The 14,868-nt window shown below is 49.7% G+C and overlaps 2 protein-coding genes across 2 annotated transcripts; both read right to left on the bottom strand.

Annotated features, from left to right (window-relative positions):
- Positions 1-8,327: 8,327 nt before the first annotated feature.
- Positions 8,328-9,041, bottom strand: PtA15_6A444 (uncharacterized protein; the record flags this gene model as incomplete). Its single annotated transcript, XM_053170150.1, has 2 exons — positions 8,328-8,531; positions 8,601-9,041. 2 exons carry the CDS (start codon positions 9,039-9,041, stop codon positions 8,328-8,330), a joined length of 645 nt encoding a protein of 214 aa, XP_053021370.1.
- A 2,523-nt stretch (positions 9,042-11,564) lies between these two features.
- Positions 11,565-12,371, bottom strand: PtA15_6A443 (uncharacterized protein; the record flags this gene model as incomplete). The annotated part of the gene is made up of 2 exons (XM_053170149.1): positions 11,565-11,965; positions 12,293-12,371. The coding sequence occupies 2 exons, from the start codon at positions 12,369-12,371 to the stop codon at positions 11,565-11,567; spliced, it is 480 nt and encodes a 159-aa protein (XP_053021369.1).
- Positions 12,372-14,868: the final 2,497 nt, after the last annotated feature.

Genomic DNA, 14,868 nt, shown 5'->3' with positions numbered 1-14,868 from the left:
GGAAACAGTTATGTGGAAAGAAACTAGTTTAAGTAAATACAATCTAGGTTTCAGGACAATGCTGCGGACTACAATGTGAGACTATAGCTATATGGATGCTAATACTATAGATATGCTAATACCCCCCGTCGTTGACTAGCTTCACTTGTCGATGCTCTTCATCTTGAGGTGGTTGATAAAGGAGATGTGTTTTGGTTTTGCAAGCGATTTGGTGAGACCATCTGCGGGCATGTTGGTGGTCGAGATGTAGGAAATTGTAACCCATTTCTTTTCAACAGCGTCACGGGTGAAGTGATATTTCACGTCAATGTGTTTGAGTCGAGAGTTTGCGATTGGATTTTTGCTGAGGGCCAGAGCGGCTTGATTGTTGGTTTTGATTTGAATCGGATAAATTGACTTGCCTTCAATTGATTGCATCAAGGATTCCAACCAGACAGCTTCTTGAGTACCATCGTAAAGGCCTCGGTACTCGGCCTCGGTGGTGGAAGTGGCTACCGATGACTGCTTCTTTGATTTCCACGATATGATTGCGTCGCCGCAGGTGACGAAGTAGCCGCAGTACGATCGGCGACTGGACGGGCAGTTTGCCCAATCGGCGTCAGTATAGACGCGGAAGATGCCATCGCCTCCGCCAATTTTGATACCAAAGTTCTTGGTGCCACATAGGTAACAAAGAAGATGAATCAAGGCTCTCCAATGATTCATGCCTGGATTTTCGAGATGTTGAGAAAGTTGAGAAACCGTGAATGCGATGTCTGGACGAGTTGATACTGAGAGATAATTCAGGGAACCAACCGCACGCCTGTAGTTAACGCCAAGAGCGAGAAATTGCTGACGCTCTTGGTAATTGGCGGGGACGAGGCGGGTGTTAGGAACCATGGGAGTTGCAACCGTGCGGGCGACATTGAGACCGTGCTCTTGAAGCAAAGCTTCCGTGTGAAGTTCTTGAGAGAGAGTGATGTGATCCAGGAAGCGAGTGATCTTCATGCCAAGAAGAGAACTTGCAGGGCCCAAGTCGTCCATGAGAAACCGAGAATTGACGAGTTTCTTGAATCGTTCGACGTCGTGACTTATGATGGCCATGTCATCAACATACACATGAACCAAGCATGTCCAACCAGGAACGTTGGACACGAATAGGCACACATCAGCGGGCGAGGGAGAGAAATTGATAGACTCAAAGAATGCCAATAGAGACTTGTACCAAACCCTAGGAGCCTGTTTTAAGCCGTAGATAGATTTCTTGAGTTTTAGACAGTGTCCGGGAGGAATGGATAAACCGGCCGGGCATTGAAGATAGATTTCCTCGTCTAGGGTGCCATTGAGAAAGGCATTACGAACGTCCATCTGGTGGATATCCATCTTGGCATTGACACCAAAAGATAGCGATGCGCAAAGAACTGAAGGACGACCGGTGGGGGCGTACGTTTTGTTGACGTCCCTACCTTCCTGTTGAGCGCTGCCTTGAGCGCAGAGGCGAGCTTTGAACTTGACAAATCTGCCGTTGGCGTTGTGTTTCTTGCGAAAGATCCAAATGGTACCCAGGAGATTGACGTTGGCAGGGGTGGGAACGACTTCCCAAACTTCAAGGCGTTCCATCGCTTGCAGCTCAACCTGAGTAGCTGCCTTCCAGTCCTCCGCTTCCGGCGAGAGCATTGTTTCGCGGTATGTGGAGGGGATTTTGGGATCTTGGGAGACAGCCGTTGCCATGGCGAATAATGTTTCATAGATGGGCTGAGCTGTGAAGTGGGATTTGACCAAATGAGCACGGCGCTTGGATGTGAGGATGTTGGAGGAATCCACATCGCCTATTATCTCCTTAGACGGAGGTTAATTTGCTGGGACGTATGTGAATCCCGGTTTAGAAGGTTGAGGATTTGCGTTAGAGGAGACTACACTGGGTGTATGCTGGGCAGGAGAAGAGGTATCGCCGGGGCCGCCGACATGAGAGGATTCCCCTGGCAAAACCGAGTCGGGAACCTCATCTGCTCCAACATTCGAGTCGTGGTTCAGTGAGAGATCAGTGATAGGGTCGCCTTCGTCTGCTGGAACTGACACCCTCGGCGAGTGAATTGATACCGATGGATTTTGGATGGGTGGAAGCGAAGAAGATGCTAGAGTTTCTTCTTCTTCATCAAATGATGAATCGTGAAGGCTATCGGCAGAGGATATGGGGGAGATTCCTGGAAATATAGTCTCGTCAAAGACAACATCATGACTGTACTCAACACGATTCCCCGGAAAAAGTATTCTCCAGTTATGAATACCCTGCCGGTAGCCTACAAGAATTCCCTTTTTCGCTGTGTCCCCGAATTTGCCTGAGCGTCTTTCCTTGGGAATGTTGACGTACGCTTGGCAACCGAAGATCCTTAACCTTGATGTGTTGAACTTAACTCCGAACCAAAGTTCATGTGGGGTGATCCATTTGAGACGCTTCATCGGAGTAATGTTCTCGTACATCACAGCTGTCATGACCGCTTCCCCCCATAGATAATTGGGCAGTGATGCTTGTTTGAGGAGTGCCCGAGCCTTCTCACTTGTTGTGCGGTTTCTGCGCTCCGCGATTGAGTTCTGTTGGGGAGTGTATGGAGCGGTGATGTGGTGCATGATACCAGTCAACTGATAGAATGCTTTAAACTCATGAGAGCAGAACTCTCCTCCTCCATCAGTTACTACGTTTTTGATGGTATGGCCATGAAAGTTTTGGACTTCGTTGCAGTAGATCTTGAATTTCTCAAACGCTTGTGATTTTGCAGAGAGAATGTAGACATGTTTGTAAGACAAAAAAGCATCTGTTATTTTGAAGTAATAGAGTCCCCCTCCGCTGGATTGAGGTGTGATTTTACCGCTTAGATCCATATATACAAATTCAAGGACGCTTTTAGGCTGAGGAAGTGTACTAGTAAATGGAAGATGTTGAGATTTGGAAAGACGACAAGATTCACATGATAGAGTTGAAAAATCAACATTGAACATCTTTACGAGTGCTTCCGAGCTTGGATGACCTGCGCGCCTGTGGATTAAGATTGGATCAATTTGCGTCGTCTTCATGCATGAGACTAGAGATGACTGACCGTTCGGCACCACAATTTCGGCTTTAATGGAGAAAAGTTTGCCTTGTACAACACCGTCGAACAGTCAAGCGTTCTTTGAGACGTCAATGACTGAGAACTCCTCCGGACCTTTGCGAACAAAGTTGCAGTTCTTGAGGAATAAACGACCGAAGCTGACCAGGGGATGAGGTAGCTTGGGCACGTGAAGGGCTTTGATACTGTGAATTTGGCCTTGATGATTCTTAAGTTGAATAAAGCCTGATCCAATGATTGGAACAGTTTGACCATCGGCGATTTCGACCGAAGATTTCATGCTAGTGTAATCAGTGAAGTGCGATCGTTCGGGAAACATGTGATCGGAGCAGCCACTGTCCAGGAGGATGTAGTTTTGATCTTCTTGGGATGCCAAGAAGGCTTTGCCGATTGCTAGATAGACTCCATGGCGGCTGTCGACGCTCTTGGAGTCTTCATCTTGATCCGTGTTCGCAATGTTAGCCTTGCGCTTCTGTTTTTGCTTCCAGTCTTCGGGTGCTAGTTCTGGATGAAGTTGATAACACTTGTTCTTGGAGTGTCTGGTTTTGGGATTGTGTTTACCGTCTTCACAGTACGCGTTGTTGGAGATGGCGTTTGCTTTATGAGCTGACTCGGTTTTGATTTCAACTTCGTGGTCGTGACTCTTCGATTCGAGTTGATCTTTGACTTTTCGAATGGTTAACGGTCTTTTTTCGAACAAGATGTCCTTGGTGACATCGAATCGAGGCAGGAGAAAGCTGACAATTTGCTCAGAGAGAAGATTCTCACTGATATCAGGTTCGCCCTCTTTGGGTACAGCTATCTTGATGCCAACTGCTCGCAAGGATGCAATGCCGCTGTCGACTTGAGTGAGGAAGTCGGATAAGGTGGATTTGAATCCGATCTTGAGAAACTTTTGGTAAGTTTTGGCTTGATTTTGGGAGGAGTTGGATTCAAAGTGGTTTTGAAGATCGGACCAAAGCTTATGTGGCTCGTTCTTGTTGTTGTTGGTGACCAATTTGCATTCGACATCCTTGCTAAGGTATCTGCGAAGGATACCAGCAGTCCTTTTCTTCTTGTCAGTCCAGAGATCTTTCAGCTCCGGAGTTGTTGCTGTCGCGGCCTTATCTCTCGCGAGATAATCGTCGAGGTTAACTTCCATGCAGTACGCTTCAATCTGCGACTTCCAACGTTTGTAGTTGTCGTGTTTGAGAACTGGAAGTCGAGCAGAGGTGGAGTCGGACATGATGACGATATTCTTTTTAGCGCTTGCTGAGTGTTAAAAATTTCCAGAGGCTTAGCGGCCAACTGGGCTCATAACCTATAAGACGAAAAGTCTTTGGAGTTTGAGGAGCTCGTGAGCAAGCAAGCGGACAGCGGACAGCGGCGGCGACAGGAGCAACAAGACAAACCTTTGGAGTTTGAGGAGCTCGTGAGAAAGCAAGCGGACAGCGGACAGCGGCGGCGACAGGAGCAACAAGACAAACCTAACAGGAACAAGTATGAGAAAGGAGTGAATAAGGTGACAATGAAATGAAACTAGGAAACGGACCTAAGAGGTTGCAGTCTTGAGTGAGCAGGGCGAACGGTTCTTGAAACAATAGATGAATGAGGAAACAGTTATGTGGAAAGAAACTAGTTTAAGTAAATACAATCTAGGTTTCAGGACAATGCTGCGGACTACAATGTGAGACTATAGCTATATGGATGCTAATACTATAGATATGCTAATAGATGGTCGTCCGGAGCTGCTTGAAGAGGGTCCGGAAGGTCTTTCTGTCCAGCTCCTGGACATATTTGTGCACAAATATTTCATTGAAAAGGCTTGTCCTGGAAAAAGTGAGTGTTGGTGAGGGCCCAGGCGCAGCCCCTCCTGTAGGAGGCCGGGCCGAGCGACGCGCCCGGGCTGAAAAATTGTCTGTTCGCCCATAACAACCCAATCCTCCGCCAGCAACAGCTTTGTATAGAAGTATGGTCAGTGATGATGGAATCACAGTGGTCAAGAGTTTTGGGGGAAAAAGAAAGACTGACTGATATCCAAATGGGGAATTTGCCAGCGGTGATCAAATCGCGGACGGTCTTGTGGCGACGATTGAGCCTGCTGACATTGGTTCTTGTGCCGCCGATATCGAGTCCAATGAGGAAGTTTTTGATGAGCTCGAAGGCGGTGCAGGCGTAGCCGACGAAGCCACTGGCCGGGCCAGACAGGGCCGAGTGGAGGACGCAGGAGTGCGCCATATCTGTTGGCCCGCCGTCCAAGCAAACCAACTTCTCCCGCGTCTTCCGCTGCCGTCGGTCTGTTGGTCTTGCTTGGCATGGAGACTTCTGTCGAAGCCGGAAAAGAAGTGTTTCAGGCAACGACACAAGTCCGGCGTACGTGGTCAAGAACATCCGGCACGCGACCAGCTCCATCATAGGCATGAAGAGCGACCTATATCATCAAGCTACAGCCCTTTGGCGAGGGATCATAACGGCTATGAACTTCTCCGGGCATCCAGGTTTGTACAGGCCTGAAATGGGCCTAAGAAACAGAGAAAAGTGAGTTTCCATGCGCAGGTCTCATCACTTGGGACCCCGGCCACAACGGGTGGACGGCTTCCTGGGGGAGGTTCAGAAACCCCTATTTTGTCTGCTTAGGTGCAGGGCCCTGGCAACCGAGCTGAGGTGTTCATGGCGATGGTCGTCCTCATGGTGCTGACAACATATTTTGATCCAAGGGTCCTATTGCGAATGCCAAGGGTGGAAACGCGGCCGCAAAAGCAAGACATGGAACACCATTGTGTATAAAACGAAGGGCTTGATGAACATCAATACCCCCAGGGCGTCCTCTGCCGCTGCACTTCCAGCGGACGGTTTGTCCTCGCCCCCCTCCACTGTTGCACGTGCGCAGTCTGAGGGGCTGAAGAGTGGGCCCCCCATGGGTCTGCAGCCTTAGCTGCGGGCCGGGGGCCTTCACGTCCATCACTTTTGACCCGTGCGCTTGACGCGGGCTGGGTGGTGAGCCTGGGGGCACAGCTTTGCTGATGTTGGAAGGCTGGTAGAGATTTACTTGTCAATAAAATCTGATTTTTCTTATGTAAAATCCCCCTTTTTTTGTATCCTGGTTTTTGTAGTGGGAAAACCCCACCTGTTTTTTTTTTTTTTTTTGGACTTTTGTTGATGGGGAAACCCATGATGTTTTTTTCTTCTCATTTTGTATAATTGTAAGGGGGAACCCTTGATATTATTTTTTTTGATTTTGGAAAAACTGTGTCTTTAATAAACTTGGATTATGTGATTTATGATATCACACCGGGCGTCCAAACGGGGCCTTAACATCTATAAGGGTACCAGATCGCCTAGGAAGTCCTCCACTGTGCTGAATAATGAACAATTCAAAAGCTAGTAATCACAAAGAAGAATCAGCCAAAAAGAAATCTGGTCCATTTTCAAACAACACAGCACAACAAAAAAATTGAATTGTTTTTGTTCTTGTTATTATGTATCTATATGTACATGATCAAATCTTAAATCAACCCCAAGCCAAAAAAAAAAAGAAAGATCAACAACAGTTAGGCCCAATTTGTCAGCAAAATTGGCCAGTTTTGCTGGCCAAGAAGACAGGAAGGATGACAAAGCCAAGACACTTGATGGCGGAAGGGCAAATTATTTAGGGATGAAAACAGGGAGAGGTCGGGTCAGCAAGGGAAGGGTGTGCAGGACGGTGATGGTGGTGATGGGAAGCGGGAAGAGTGCAGGGCAACGAGGAATGCACGGGCGCAAGGAAGAGGAGGAGGCAAGCAAGCGAGGGGGTTGAGGCAAGAGCGCGCGCGACTGGAGCTTCCGTGGCCGTTGTTGGACAGAACATGAATCCTTGGGCGGGGCGTACACTGCTGCTACACAGCGGGACCACCCCGCGTGAATTGGAACCGCAACAATGACGCGACAGTAGCCGTGGCGTTGTGCAACGCGGTAGGATGCACTTGTGACTGCAAGTCCCCGTGTCGCACCTGTGCCACTGACTGGGACATGCCCAGTCACTAGCCCGGCTTCCCCACGCACCGGTGACCCAGAAAGGACTTGAGCGTCCCGCCTGCGTCACCGGGTGCATCACAAGAACACTAGGGCTCCGTCATTAGACGGTCAACCCTGGCTGTGCCACCGCTGACACCCAGCGGTAGTGTAGCCCCTTCCCTGGGGGCCCAGCCACGGTTCACACCCACAGGTTTGACTTCAACGGGTTTTTTTGAGCAGTGGAGCCCTTTCTGGGGGGCTCCAAGTTTGTTTGAGGTTTTGGAAGAGAACGATCCGTGCCGCCCTGGCTGGTCCGCCTGCTCAACCCAACGTCCAAGTCTTCTCCGCCTGGAACCTCTCCCTGCCCTTGAGAGCCAGAACCTTGTCTCCTCCCCTCTGACTTTGCGGCAATGATATGAACATGCCTCCCCGCTCCCCTCACAACCACCCTCCCCCATGATCTGACTGCCCATCCAGCCCCTCCTGTCAATCCCAAACAGCAAGCCACCCCAGCCGGCCCCGCCGACCGCTTCCCGCACTGTCTACACCCCCAGGTCTCCCCTGGCTTCAGCTTCTCCACTATATTGTACCCCCAGCTCCGATGATGTCCCCAAGACCCCCATCCGTGTACTCCTCCCCCCCCAGAAATGAAAATATACTTGGCAATGCCTTTTGCTGTAACTTGACCCCAGGAAGCTTAATCGTATCGCTTGGTCCGTCCGGAAAAAAACCTGCGCCCCCCAAAAAATTTCCGGCGAGTTCCTCGTGTGTCAATGTCCTGACCATTTTTGAGGCCTGTGACCCGATGATTGGGTCACAGATTGCATGGGTAATGCAATCGGGCCAATCACATTACCCATGTGATCCAACCTGATAATCTATTAGCCCACAATCCAGTTGGATGAGCCCCGGGTCATATGGTCATAAGTGCATTCCGGGGACCTGCTTTCCCCGTTGTGCCACCCATCCAGGACCCTCACGGGTCGCGTCCCCGCTGCGTGGGACCTGACTACCTTGACCGCAACGCAGCCCAACGTCCCCTCTTTGCAGGTTCGCGGCAACCATCTGGGTGCGTCCCCGATTGGTCGCCATGGGCCCGCTGTGTACGTACTGCTATATCCGGTACATACACATAAGGATGGAGACCAGGCGGGGCCAAACACGGAAGACATCCAAGAAGGCTTGGGCCCTCACAAGGGGGGGGGATCAATTTTACTGTTTGAGAGTTGCGAAGAAAGCGGGGGGGAGGGGAAGTAAGCACTCCGAGGATCACTGGGAGGGGAGGGAGGGGGAGGGACGGACCTTGTCTTTCCAGACCCACTGCGAGCCCATCATCTCCATGCCCTGGTTGGCTGCCATCCGGTAATACTTGGCTGCCAGCTTGAGATCCTTCTTGGTGCCCTTGCCATTGGCTTTGCAGAGCCCCAGCCCCCCCCCCCCCAGCTTTGCCGCCAACTCAAAGTAATTGATCACCTAAAAAAAATACAACGTCTGAGGGGTCAAAACGGCGAGACTCAAGGAAAGAAGGGGGGAAGGAGAGACGGAAAAGCTGTTTATCCTTCTTGCTCCCCCAGCCGCGCAGGAAGCATTGGCCGAGCTCGTAGATAGCGAGGAGAAGCTCGGACTTGCAACGTCGTCTTTCTGTTTATCGAGGGGAGGAAGATTTTTCAGGGGAGGCGGGGATCCCGGAGGGGTTTTTGTTGCTGTTAAGATGGCGGGACTGGTTGAGGTCTTTGATGACGGACTCAGCAGCCCCAGCCGTGCCGGAGGGAGAGGTCCCGCATGAGCATGCCGGTCCCACACCCGCCGCCCTCCCGGGTCGCACGCTCGAATAGCCCCGCCAAGCGCTCCAGGTTGCATTGCTTGTGCGCCCGCCTGCAGATAGTCCAGCCCTTGGCCCCCTTGGCCGCCGTTGAGACCCGTTCTTGCCCAGACTTGCCTTGGATCGCGCTGTGCAGCGGCATCCCGCTCGGCCCCCGTCATATCTTCTGTTGTTTTTGTTGTTGCTCTTGCTGTTGGGCGGAGTCAAAGGTCGGTTTGCGGGGCTCGCCTACCCGAGCCAGACGCCAGTCCAAGCGCTGCTGCTGCTGCCGACGAGCAGCAACCCTGGCCAGGCGTACTGGGCTGAGCTGGATGTAAATCAAACAAGTCAGAAAACCCAATGAAGAAGTGGGCCATACCCTAGTAGTGAGGGCCAAGTTGACCAATGGCTCACATCCTCATCATGATACGGGCCGCGGCGACCGTTGGTCAAGATACAAACCGGATCCGGAATGGCGGTGGCGTTATGGCTTGAGGGGGCCGCTTGTGTAGTGTCAAGGCAGGGGGAACGGGCGTTGGGAAAAAGGAGGGGCCTTGACGTGGCGGGCGTTGCCATAAGTTGGGTTGCAAGGAGAGGGCAAGATGGGGGAATACCGGCAAGCTGGTCTATAAATACCTATGCAATGGCATCGTTATTTCCTCAGGCAACTCTTGTACTGTACTTCCAGCTTGAGGGTTGTCTCACCCTTGTCCGCTGTTGCATTTGCGCAGTCCAGCGAGGGATATTTGTTGAACCCCCTGTGCTTTAGGGCTGGGGGTCTTCTTCCCAACGCTTTTTAACCCTGCTAGACAGGGATGGGCGTTGGGCCACGGTGTGTCAGCTTGCTGCGCTGGGTGGCTGGGTCCGGGACCTTTTTTTTGTCATTTTTGTTGTATGGCCTGCTTTTATTTTGTGTATTTCTGGGATTGTAGGTTGAATTTGGCCCTCTGATTGCTTTTTTTGTAAAAGGGGGAACCTTTGATTTTTTTTTTTTTGTGATTTGTTTAATTGCAGGGGAAACCCTTGAATTTTTTTTCTACAAACCTGAAGCTTTAATATACTTGGATATTTAGAAGGCAGAAAATGAGAAAGGTATATTCTGATGGCACAATGTTACCAAAACTTTCAGGTCTTTTGGATAAAGTTGTGTTAGAACCACAATTCCGCTGGGCTTGGCAAAGAAAAACCCATAAAGTTTGAAACTGTAGGATTGAAAACAAATTAAAGACTTCTTGATCAATCAACAGTTATTGGGTGAATTCCTGTTGAGATCTGCGGGTCTCCCAGAAGTGATCTAGAGCCTAAAAAGCTAGATTTCCCTGCAAAAATCTAGACTTTCCGGGTCTAAACCAACATCTGCGGGGGTCCCGGATTGCATGGGAATTCCTCCACTGTGAGATGGTGGCAAGTCAAGTAAAGGAAAAGAAAATAAAATAAAATCTGCTGGGGGCTTGCAAATGGGGAGAGTGACTAGCAAGATAGCACTACTGCTGGTGGCAGCGCGGGCTCATAACCTGAAGAGAAGAGATATCAGCAAATGGCAAGATGAGATCATGAGAAACTCCCCCAAGGGGAAATATATGTTGTAGGAATCACTATTTATATTCTCAATGTATGCACATATTTGGGTTGGTGAGAAACCAAAACCCATAAAAAGTGTGGGAAATATGTGAAATAAATGACACACTAGAGGCCAAGGCGGCTTCGCCGCTGCAGGGGAGCAGGTCATGCCCAATCTTCTCTCTCTCTCCCATGTTCAAAGTCAAGCCAGATTCACCAGCCAGCCCCTCCCCCCCCCCCCCCCCCCCCATTGAAGAAAAAGTGTGTGCCTGGGTGCAAGGGTGTGGGGTGGGAGCAGCCATGGGCCACTGCACTACACTAACGCTGTTGGACAATAACTGTTAGCGTAGCCATTTTATTGACTCCCAAATTCATGTTGTTTGTTATATCTGGTACAAGTATCCATAATAGCAATAACAAGAAATAACAGCAATAACAACAATGACATGCCTTTTATTGCTACTAACAGGATAAAATAACAGTCATTGCTGTTATCTATCACTATTTCCTGGGCAAGTTCCTGTATTTTTAGCAAAAAGATAAGATCACAGAAAACATTGAAATTGTTAGCTGGTTTTGGCTACACTACACTACACTAACAAATAATGTTAGTGTATTGGCCCACTTTTGGTGGGAGGATTTAAGGTTATGACAAGAATATTCATTGGAGAACTTGGAATAAGATGGGAATTTCTAGGTTCAAGGAACAGCCGGGGAAAAGATGTTATCCCAGCTTCCCAGCTCAACTGGTTTACTCTGTGACAGTATTTCATGATGTGTTCATCTTTTTGAATGATGACTTTATGATATTTATAACCCAGGTCAATTTGTATATGGTGCAAAAAATAACTTAACAATGGATGGAATTTAATTATCTAAAATTGCCAACCAATACAAAACCAAGGAGCATGTTATATAAAACATGCCTGTATCATGATTCATTAGATGCGATTGTGGGGAGCCATCCAATTCTCTAATACAGTTGGCTGTTGCTTTGATAGCTACGGGATTGGAGACATCACCTTAATACATCAGCCCTTGATACATCAGCAGACAAAGAGAGAAAAAATAAGCCAGAGAAAAATAGAGAAGCGGAGATTGAGTAGCTGAAGAGTGGGGCAAACCAATATCAAGGACAACGACGGTCATGTATTTGACGGCAAGGTCTCCCCGAGTACCTTGCCCAGACCATTGCTGCCGCCGGTGAGGAGGAAAACCTGATCATTCCAGTCAATCTGATCGCGCGACCGGCACTGGTTCCTCCAGGCTTGCAAGCTCCAACAGACGGTCGTGCGGAGGAGCACGCAGGCCATGAGCGGACCGACGAGTCGCAGAACACAGTGGCATCGATCTTCTGGTTGAAGCTGCGTGAAGTTGATCGCGGGCTGAGCTTGGTTGAACAAGGTGGGGGAAGGTGCGGGGGGCAGAGAAACGGGGGGGGATTGTGGAGCTCGTGGTTCTCCATGTATGTAGGCGGACTTTGGGATCTCCTTCCGTTGGCGTAGCAGATTGGTTTTGGTGTGGGCCTTAGCCCCGCCCTTCTCAACTAAAGTTTAGGATGAAAGATCAGACAAAGCGAGAGGGTGAGGAAGAATGTTAGATCGTGGAGCGCAAGATGATGAGTTTAAATGTCAGGTTTTAAGTCATACATACCCCCTTTCGCCAAATGCGATCAATCCGGATCAATCAACAATGTACCTGTTGTTCGCGTAGTAAACAACTTCAGAACTCTGAGAATGAAATTTAATCTGCCAGCAGGTTAAGTGTGGAGGTGGTTCTGTTCCGCTCGAGGTTATTTTAAGGAGCTAGGCTGGCTTCAATTTCTATCACCTGATCGCCCGAGGGGCAAAGCTGACATACACGCGCATCGGACTCATTCCCGGCTCGCTTGACGCAGGCATCTGAGGATTGTTAAGAATGCCCATCAAGCGAAGTGCACCCAGTGTAGGCATCGGAGAACAAGCACTCCTCAGTTATTCCCCTGGGATGCGCATACCCCTGGGATGCGCGTACGGACAGTTAGGTCCCAGGGAGACTCCAGAGTTTTTTTTTTTTTGCGAGGCGGAATGGTACATCCCCGAATCAGAATAAGTGCGGTTTCTTTGTGCATCAGAAGCACACCACCTCCAATCAACGCGTCTCGCCGCGAGGGGCGTGAGGTATACACGATAAGGAAAGGCTCTGCGGACTGAAAGGAGACGAGAGAGAAGCAGCGATATTCCACTTACGAGGCTTGCGAGGTTGTGTACAGCTAGGAGCTGCCTCCTTCGGGGCGGTGTCGAGTCTACCAAGTGGAGGAGACACCTCTGGAGTCGAGCTTCTCGGGTTATTTTTCTGACCGGCCGCAAGGAATGGGCCAGAAAGAGTGCAGCGTTTCTGGACACAGAGTCAATCGCGAAGCGGCGGGAAAGAGTGCCAAAAAGAAGATCAGTACTTCTTGCTGCGAGGACAAGACACGGCTGCGAGCTAGCTCTCCTTACTTGAGCTGTTGGTGATCACGGCTGAGGGGATGGAGCAGTTGGGGTTGAAGTCAGAGGGGCATGAGCGGCGTGGGCGGTATGAGGAGGAGCGGGTGGGGATGATGTCTGGCGGACGAAGCTGGGTGACCTGGGCCATACGCTGTAATGGTGGTGCGGCAGTTTGATCAGCCTTCAGCGTCATGTTTCTGTCCACGTCAGTGGCGAGGCCCCAAGGGTACGGTGGGCATTGGTGTGACATTGACAAGGAGGTCGCGACGCTGGATCCGGCTATGAAGAGTCTTGCAAGAAGGGTTTCTTGGCAGGGCTTGCTTCATCTTGCCTGGATGCCTTGTGACGGTTGAGAAGCCAACTGCTTGATTGAACAAGAATGGCCAAGGCAGTGGAGACGGTCCGTGGGGGTTGGTTTTGTCTGTGGCGTTTATGTAGTTGAGCTGGCAACGAGTGCGGCTGGATAACTACCCAGTGGAAAAAGGTCGAGCGGGTATATGAGGCGGCCACCATGTCCAGCAGGAATGTCCCCCAGGGGTTCCGGTTTCATCCGCCCCCTCCCTGGAAGCCCCCTAGTTGCTTGATTAGGCCCCTCCTTGACAGCTCTTTCACAGAGTCTTTCACCACCGGCCCTTTTTTGCTTGTTGCTCCGGCACAGCTGGAGGGTCATCCATAGGGCCTTTGGGTCTTTGAGGATATTTTCAACTGCTCTCAAAATTGTGTGCTCTTCTGTTGTGTTATTTTTGAATTGGAAATACGCCAAAACTTAGATCTAGGTTTCTACATTTGTGTGGATTTAAGAAACTTGGATGAAATCATGTTTCATAACATCCTGCTCCTGGAGCCTTGTTTGAAGAAGGGAATCAGGTCTGAAGGAGAGTTTCCAGGTCCAATTTGTTTCCTGATTTTTGGACCTGGACAGTGGAGGACTTCCCTTTGTGTTGAGTTTCAAGCTTAAGCGCCAACAAGATACAAAAGATGAGCAATGGCAGAGCTCAAGGAAGGGGCAGCAAGGGTGGCAACCTGGCTGTATGCAGCTCAAGTGGGCGCGGAGAAAAAAATAGAGAGAACCAATGAAGATTGATTTCTTGTACAGGGCTAACTATAAGTAGACTATGTACAAGCATCAATCTGTGGTTGATAATAATAATGAATTTGAAACTTCTCAAACTCATTGTGACATGTCAAAAGGTACATCAATATCCCCAGCAGAGAGTACACACACAAGTAGGGTTCCAATCTGGTGCCCTGGGTCTGGGTATTGCCTTCCCAAGATCTGTACCCGGCATATACGGCTCCGACGCTGGGTACCCGATGGGTATGGCCAAAAATTGAGCTACCAAGCTCTGACGTGTGATGGTGGGTAACTGTGCTTTCTTATCACTGCCACCACCCAGAAATGGCCCCTAAACGCGCCGCAGATGACCCCAAACCAATTGACCTTGATTCAGACTCCAAAAATAAACAGTTGACGCGTCCTAAACCCAAAATTTCTAGCAAGAAAAGTTTGGTTTGGAAATATTTCAAGACAAAAAAAATTCAATGACAAGCAGACAAAAACTATTCCTCAAAAGGCTTGCTGCGACAAAGGGTAGTTATGCTACGCGTAACGCGTAGATAATGGTAACGTAACGGAATTTTTGCCGTTATCTACGCGTTACGCGTAACGGCGGTGCGATTACGTTAGCGCACCATATTAAGCCCTTTTTTTTTATTCTCGTTGCGTTATCCAGGCGCGCGGAGCCCCTGAGAACGGGCAAAAAATGAGGCTAAAAAAGCCTTAAATGGTCAGTTATTGCGTTATCCGGGGGATAACGCGATAACAGGCCTCAAAAATTAGGCCCGTTACGTTACACGCGGGGCCTGAAATGTCCCCGTTACTAGTAAAGTAACGGGGGGAGCCCGGATAACGGGGGTAGTTACGTTACCAAAATCGCGCGGATAACGCAACGTAACGTAACTACCCTTTGTTGCTTGCTGT

This window comes from Puccinia triticina, chromosome 6A (genome assembly GCF_026914185.1).
Source record: "Puccinia triticina chromosome 6A, complete sequence".
Classification (NCBI taxonomy): Eukaryota; Fungi; Basidiomycota; class Pucciniomycetes; order Pucciniales; family Pucciniaceae; genus Puccinia; species Puccinia triticina.
The sequence above is the reverse complement of the archived record's forward strand: the minus strand, read 5'-3'. Positions and strand labels throughout refer to the sequence as shown.